Genomic DNA, 7,695 nt, shown 5'->3' with positions numbered 1-7,695 from the left:
GTGCAGGCCAGGCTCGATGCAGAGGCCAGAAAAGTTCTGTGGATGCTGCAAATGCTCATTTTGCTAGTTCATTAACTACTTTTAAGAAGTAGCGGCAAGGATTATTCCAGTGGAAAAACAAATAATGCTCATACATTTCACATAAATCGATTTATCATGACTCACTGAAAAACAGTCTTGCTGCAAAGGTTTATTATGAAATAAATAAAAAGTCCATAAGAGAAGTTTGAAAAATCTATTTTATGAAGCTTTAAGATGCACTGGGTAGAATTATCTATGGTTACATTTCAATCTCAAAATAACAAAGTTATTTTGGGCAAGACACTGAAATGCCAAAAGATTTGATTATCATACAGGTGGGAAGATAACATTTATGTAGCTTTTTCTAACAAATTGTCCCATCAGAGGAATCCTCATATTTACACACTGCAGACATCAGCGAGATTTAAATGACATCTTGCATTTTGTTTCTTGCTTTTTAAATATGTAGGACCCAGGAATATTATGCAACTGCTCCCACCTCCGTGGCCTTCACAGTGGTTATCCAGTGTCTGTGCTCCAGAGCCCAGCCTCTCCCTGCTCCAGAGGCAGCAGGAGCAGGGCCTGAGCCTGGGCACTGCCACCAGAGCCAGTCCCTGCCCGGAGCTGCTCAGCCTCTCATGAATTGCTTGTCTGTCTCAGTAAGTCCAGTATCCCTGAGATAGGAGCCACTGCAGCTGGAGGGGTGGGGCTGGGCCGCGCACGCCCGTGAGCGCTGGGGGCTGGCTGGGCTCGGCTGGCAGCTCTGCTCAGCCCAGGCTCCAGTGCTCGCTGCCCTCGGGCCCCCTCAGTGCTTGCTGGCAGCGAGGCGCTTCAGCAGCGGCTCATCGTACACCCAGCACTCCCCATCCTCATGGAATAACTGCAAAGGAACAGCCACCTGTAAGCTTTTTGTGACTCAGCCAGAAAGGCACAAAGGCTACAGGCTGAAATTTGCCCTGTTGGAATAAAGCTCACCCTTGTTTCCCACGGGGTCTCGTTCTCCTTCCTGGCCCTGGCCTCGGCTCTCTGGCGCTCCTCAAGCGCGTGCTTTGCAGCCGTGGCTGCGTCGATGTCTCTGATCTTCAGGTTGTAGGTCACATCCTTCCACAAGCTTGAAAGAGAAAGGGCAATGGAGACTTTTATGGGAGCAGAGTGCTACAAGTTAGAGACATAGCAGTGACTAAAGGTAGATCTCATGTTAGAGAAAGGGCAGGAAAGCCCCCAGGATATTTGAACCACAACGGTGCTGTCATGGCAGGAGGGAGGAGGCTGTGGTGGAGCTCTCCAGACCTCCCTGAACATTTGATCCCAATTAGGATGTGACTGAGAACTCCAGGTCTCCTCTTCCTTCTTAAATCCCCAGCCTGCCTGTACCTGGGCTCAGGGAGAGCAGAGCATGCAGTGCCTGGATCAGTGCACCCTTGGTCCCTGTACTGCAAACTGGAGTCTAACTAAAACAAAATCTTAATGCTCCCAGTTAACTGAAGTTCTTACCAGCGAGACTCAAAGTCGTCTTGGTCCTCCAATTTCCTTACCTTCTTCTTAATTGTAGGCATTTTCTTGGTATCTATAAAGACAGCATTCTCCTGGAGTGGGAGATGGAAAAAAAATAAACCTATTCAGTTCTTTAGCTAGACTTTAAATTTATACACCCTCACACTCTAGTACACTGGTTAGCAGGAAATACATGAAAAATGGTAATTCTTTAGATTCTGTGTTCTTGTATAAAAATCAAGCTTCCTTAAGAGTAAATGAACAAAGTAACTTCAGGACTTTTATCCCCAGTTCATTTGGAGATTGCCCAGCATTCTTTTGGGCAGCCTCATAGGAGGTTCCAACTATTAATGTTTGTTTAAAAGAAAAAACCAAACCCACAAAACCACCCCAAACCCCCTTTTTAAGTACAATCTTCTATTTCTGATGAAAAGAGAAAAAAGAAAGAAAGCTGTGTTACCCCTGTGGAGTACTTTGCATACATGACCCCATTCCATTCTCCTTCAATGGAGCAGAAGGGTTTCTTGTCATTTGGAGAACTAAAGAGAAGCAAACAGTCATTTCTCAGCTGTATTACAGCAATTGAAAAATCCTAAAGGATCAAAACTTTATCCCAGTTGCTGCACAGTCTGGTTTGTATCAGCCCTCAAAGTGTCCAGTACAGAAGAGAGGAGGGTTCTGTTTACAAGGGAGCAGTTTGGCATGAATGAGTTACATAAACCTTAACAGGAAGAGCTGATCAGGGTGAGACAGACCTTGCCTGAGGGCTGGATCTGCATTTAGAGTTTAGGAAAGTAGTTATAAGCCTTCCACACAGATTTAGGGTGGTGAGTTTAAGCTTAAAAATGTTTCACAATCCACTTCTTTCCCAGACTACTGGGAAACACAAACTGGAAAACCAGTTTTTAAATGGCATCTGTCAATGTCAAGCCACAATTTAAAACCAAGTTAAAACTCATTCTGTCAGCATCCACTTGCTGACATCACAGCACATTTCCAAATATGATGGGAATCTCCACTGAATTCTCTGTGCTGGGCATGTGCACAGGGTTTAACCAAAATCCACCAAAGCCCAGATAAAAATAAGTAAAGGTTGCAGCAGAGCTTCAACTGACACACCCTGAACAGTATCCCAAGGTCTGCTGCAGTATTTGTATTTTTAGGAGAGGCAATGATGGAGACACTTTTGATAATTCAGGAAAGCAAAATTCCCTTTGGGACTCAGCTGAGGCTGTGTTCAAGCAGGATAAAGTAGGACACAGGCCTGTGCAGCTTCCTCTCACAAATTTGGCTTTAAATGGCATCCCATGACAGGTAATCATGAGCTAAGCTCTTTTGGGTGTTGCTGTTTCAGTATTTTACACTCTTGATTGTCTTGTTAAAACTGTTGGCATTTAAGGAAGGAAGAAGTGAGATGAAGAAAGCTGCTTACAAAATTTCAGCTGTAATTCTGTGCTTCTTTCCTCCATAAAATGGTTTTGTGTGGAAGACAATGGAAGCATTGTAACCTGTCTTTGAGCAACTAATGCTGCACTCCCCACCAAGCTCTATCCATGGCACAGTGAGAATAGACCTGCAATTAGAAATGTATAAAAGCATACATTCATAAGCTCTTGACCAATAAATACTAAGCATGAAACATTACAAGGCATTAGAAATGAAAATACCAATTAGAGCTTTTACTTGCCTTCCATAGCCATTTGGAAAAGTCAAAATATAGTGTTCATCATGATCTAGGCATGTAACACACCCTGTAAAAGAAAAAGAAAATTAGATTTAAAAAACATTAAGCAAAACCTCTACAAAACTTGTAATAATGGTCTCATGAAATATGTCATTAAAAAAAGGTGCCAAGAAAAGGAAATGTGAAGAGCTTTATTTTTCGTGGATGCTGAGAATGCCCAGCTTCTGGAGGAGGCAGGGATGGCTGTACTTTTGGGAAAAACTGGGCCAGAACTGCTTTCAGCACACAGAATGTGTGGAAGGAATCTCTGATTCCCAGATACATCAACTCTAGTAACAAAAATTCAACCGTTTCTTCTATTTAATACAATGACTTTATGTAAATTATTCTATGAAAAATCCTAGTTGCAGAACTTAATTTCTCTCTTCTGCTGTTCAGTTTACACACACATACCTTGCCCTATGTTATGGACCCCAATAGACATTCCTAGGAATTTGGACTTGGTCCATATGTGAGCATTGAACTGTATCCTCTTGCTAAAACACTCTGCATAAAATGCTGAAACTGAAGAAAGAGGTAGGTATTAAAAACAGCAGCACAAGACATTGATACCATTGTTTCCAAGTTCATTCATTGCAAAATATCCCCAGGTGCCTCATACTTAAGTGGCAACAGAGTTTGCAATTAGTTTCTCACAAAAGCAGTTTCTAATTTTTCGGCTTTCATAAATATTCAGCTTTTAAATCTGAAGAGAAAGTGGAAATCCAAGATTTAAGCCAAGAGCTGATTTTACTGCCACCCCTCTCCAGCTGCCACCTCTGCTGGCAAAGGCACTGTCAGGACTTACTTGGAGGATGGTGAGAGACCTGCTCTGCCACAAAGGTGACGTTGCTTTTACTGACCCAGGGGAGTGGTCCTTCTGAGACTGGCTCCTGTGTGACAGGGGAGAGGATTCCATCACTCAGTGCCTGCAAACACTGCATGCTTCCCAGAGAAGCTGCTTCCATCTTTAAAGGCTTCTAAAAATGTATTGCAGTGATTTTAATGGATTTGCCTGTTTGCTGATGGGGAATAACTCCTTAGTCCTGGAACTATGATGCTTTCTAAAGGATAGAGTTTCTACTCTCTTAAGTATAAATGCCTTTGGTTTAATTGTCCCCAAGTAAAACACTTAAACTGAAAGACTCATGTATAAACCCAATTACAAAATAGTATTTAAGTGGCAGAAATAGTTTTTGTTTTTGCTTGTGAAAAAGTCTGATCAGCATATTAATAATGATCAGATTTCATGTACCACAAAACCATAAACTAATATTCATTTCCTGTGGCAAAGAACACAAAGTGTAATTAATTCATGGTTAGAAGCAGTGGAAGCCCAAATGCAACACTGCCTTTATGCCAGCAAATTGCAGTGCAACCATTCACCTCAGAAACAAGATTTGAGCAAACAAATTGGTGGCAAGCAAATGAAATGGGAAAATCACAAGGTTTATACCTAAATAATCACATTTACTTAGATGTGTTACACTGAGGCTACATGAAGCTACAACAGCACTTCCCACATCATCATTTGCAACTTCCCAAGGCAAGAAGCCTAAATGAGGTGCCAAAAAAGAAAAAAACCAACAAAAACCCCACCAGGCTGCACTGATTTAAGAAATAAAAAACAAAATAATCAGAACTTTGGAAAGAAAGGAGTTAGTAATCAGTGCTACAAAACAGTTCAGGAAAAAAGGACATTTTCAACATGTCAAGTAGTTCTTTAAAAACAATAAATTTTGTTATGCAAGATTATTTTGTATTTTGTCCAAAGAAAACAAGGAAGGAAGGGGGAAAGTTCAAGAAATCACTACAATTTGTTGATTTGCTACTTAAGCACAGCATAATCCAGTTCAGTCAGTGACTTAACAAAGCTTTGTGCTGCATCTCTGCATTGTGTGCCCCAAAAAACCACACCACAAGAAACTCACCATGTCATCTTCACCTTCAGTGCCAGGCAACACCCAATGGCAGCGGAAGATCTCCCCCAGAATGGGATTGTAAGGCTTTTTAGCAACTGACCCTTTCCTTCCTGCATGGAAAGCTGAGAGGTACCATTTAACCACCTGAACCATCCTCTCCTTGGGATCCTTCTGGTCACTAATGCTACAGAGAGAGAGGAAAAAAAGGACAGGCCAAGTGAAATATAAGCAGGTACTTTGGATACGGCAAAGTTTTATGGGTGCTTGGTTGTTTTACAACTAGAAGTTTGACTGATTTGACTGTTTTTGAAGTTTAAGTCAAAATCCAGGCAATATTCTTCGAAACTACCAAATTCTGGCAGCCCATGAGGGCCATTACCAGTATGAGAATCAGTGAATGCTCTTGGTCCAAAGGCAATACCTGACAAACAAGTCTGGATGTGCAAAGAAGTCAGCATACATTTCCAACAGCGACCTTCTTTCCAGGATAAACGTTGGAAGAACAACCTGAGTGAAGAAAAACAACTCATCTAGGTAAAGGTATTTGAATATCCTGTACAAAAGCCAACTGTACTCGCTGTAAATAGCAAACAGAGCACCCACAGCATCGTGTGCTCTAAGCTGATTGTGAGCTCGAGCTCACCAATGAGTTCTGACATATGCAGGTCAGCTGGCATCTTCTACAAACCCCAAGGTTCAAGAGGAACAGTCTCATCCTACATGGATTCTAGTCCCACTCAGAGCACACCAAAAGCTGCTCTGAATTACAGTATCACTGATGATTTAGTTTCATCTCTGTGAACACTGTCAATTTTCAGTTACAGTCAAACACTCACTTGCAGTCCCATCCTGTTATGTGTGTCTATCAAGATGAAGGTTAAGCTCTTCCCTAGTACCTCCCAAAGGTCCCTTCTTGGATCTGCTCAGTGGGATCCACTGTCAATTACTGCTGCTGATGAGGTACATGCTCATGATGCTTCCTGGCAGCCTAACTTGAGATCAGTAATTTTCAGCTATTCCAGGAATTACCAGAGCACACACAGTTTGGATCAATTCCCATTCAGAACTGCCAGAAACCTTGAGCAGTTTGCTTGTGAGCTGCTGCCTGTTTCCCCAGAGAAGTGTTACCTGTTTATTATCTACTGTTTATTCCAGGCTGGACAGTTCAATTCATCCACTTAAGGAAACTTAAGGATAGGATTGATCTCTCCTGCCCTTTTTCATTCTGGAATTACTTGCTTAAATTTAACCAAGCTGCCTGGAAAGTCCAACACCTTCAGAATGCTGTTCATTCAGCCTTCAGACAGACACCAGCAGGAATCTCATTCATGGAAGAATCCAACCCTTTCCTTGCCAGACCTAAGTGTAGCATTTCAAAACACAGGGGCAACTTATCTACTCATTAAGATCCCAACTAAGCAGTGCTTTTCACTATATGATTACATCCCCCTTTTATTTTATGTTTTATTGAATGTCACCATACCCTGGGATCTTGCAGATCTTTGTTCTAGGAAGCTAAAGACAGGAGTAACACTTCAGCATTCCCCTTATGCCAGCTTCACAAGCACTCCCAGAATTAGGTACAAAGAGAACAAACAGCTACTTTCCATAGCAAACTATTTTCCCAAACAGATTTTAGCTTCTGGATATACTTATTCTGCAGCTACTTTTCCCCTTCCAGTAAGAACCCCAATTCAAAAATACCCTGCTAAAGAGATTATAGCTTAACCAGCTCTTAGAACAAATATGCAGTTAAATTATTACATAACCTTTCTTTCACACAGAATTCTGGGTCTACTCCCTCTCCCATCCCCATGAACACCAGCAAGTTTACCTTGGTTAGATCCATGCCTAATCTCACTTGTGACAAGAGATGCATGATAACACTTTTATGCTCCTCTACTGATTCTCCTTCCCCATCATCTTCTCGATCGTCGGGAGGATCAAAGAGATCTGAAAGACCAATGGCTTTTGTTTTCCTCTAAGCCTTCAAGAACAGACTGTACTTAATTAGCATGTATGTAACTATCAAAAAATACAGGTTTTAAATCCTACAGTTCAGCAATTTTCCATTAGTAAAGAAACAGTAGATAAACCACTTCCCATATGTACCTTGTCATATATATATATACAAAATCCTGCATGTACTGACCCAGCTTATACACAGATCAACAATCAATAACTCCTTACTGAAAATTCACACAGGCCACTTACCAGCATCATTTGTGCCATTAGACATGGAAGAATTGAGGGACTCTGTGGTATCCGGACGTTTCAGGCTGCTCCCTGTGCTGCTCCGAGTCAGGACTGCAGCAGACCCTGAAGAACTAAAGAAGAGTAACAAATTCTCACAGTTCAAATGAAGTAATTCAGACCAAATTATTGTCATTTGATATTCACAGACAAGGAATTAAGTGATAGACATCAATATATGTGTAGTGACAGACATTAACATACGTGGTGCATGCTAATTCACAGAACGATTAGAATGGATTGTAGCTGAAGGAATGGGACAGCCTGCAGCCTCAGATAACA

General features: G+C 41.7%; 1 protein-coding gene across 4 annotated transcripts in view; it reads right to left on the bottom strand.

Annotated features, from left to right (window-relative positions):
- Positions 1 to 177: 177 nt before the first annotated feature.
- The window catches only part of OSBPL9 (oxysterol binding protein like 9), a 57,789-nt gene continuing 50,271 nt past the window's right edge, over positions 178 to 7,695 (bottom strand). For 3 of the 4 annotated variants that reach the window (XM_069023400.1, XM_069023398.1, XM_069023399.1), the window contains 12 exons: positions 7,375 to 7,487; positions 6,995 to 7,113; positions 5,582 to 5,667; positions 5,170 to 5,344; positions 4,047 to 4,131; positions 3,653 to 3,763; positions 3,203 to 3,266; positions 2,948 to 3,088; positions 1,976 to 2,054; positions 1,516 to 1,607; positions 997 to 1,132; positions 178 to 901 (listed from right to left, as the gene is read on the bottom strand). In XM_069023400.1, coding sequence (XP_068879501.1) covers positions 827 to 901; positions 997 to 1,132; positions 1,516 to 1,607; positions 1,976 to 2,054; positions 2,948 to 3,088; positions 3,203 to 3,266; positions 3,653 to 3,763; positions 4,047 to 4,131; positions 5,170 to 5,344; positions 5,582 to 5,667; positions 6,995 to 7,113; positions 7,375 to 7,487 — 1,276 coding nt within the window. In that variant the 3' untranslated portion in view covers positions 178 to 826. The remainder of the gene's footprint in view (positions 902 to 996; positions 1,133 to 1,515; positions 1,608 to 1,975; positions 2,055 to 2,947; positions 3,089 to 3,202; positions 3,267 to 3,652; positions 3,764 to 4,046; positions 4,132 to 5,169; positions 5,345 to 5,581; positions 5,668 to 6,994; positions 7,114 to 7,374; positions 7,488 to 7,695) is intronic. The other variant, XR_011152527.1, reaches the window with a different exon arrangement.

The sequence above is a fragment of the Aphelocoma coerulescens genome, chromosome 8 (genome assembly GCF_041296385.1).
Source record: "Aphelocoma coerulescens isolate FSJ_1873_10779 chromosome 8, UR_Acoe_1.0, whole genome shotgun sequence".
Taxonomy (NCBI): Eukaryota; Metazoa; Chordata; class Aves; order Passeriformes; family Corvidae; genus Aphelocoma; species Aphelocoma coerulescens.
Note: the sequence above shows the minus strand (reverse complement) of the source record. Positions and strands in the feature narration are given on the sequence as shown.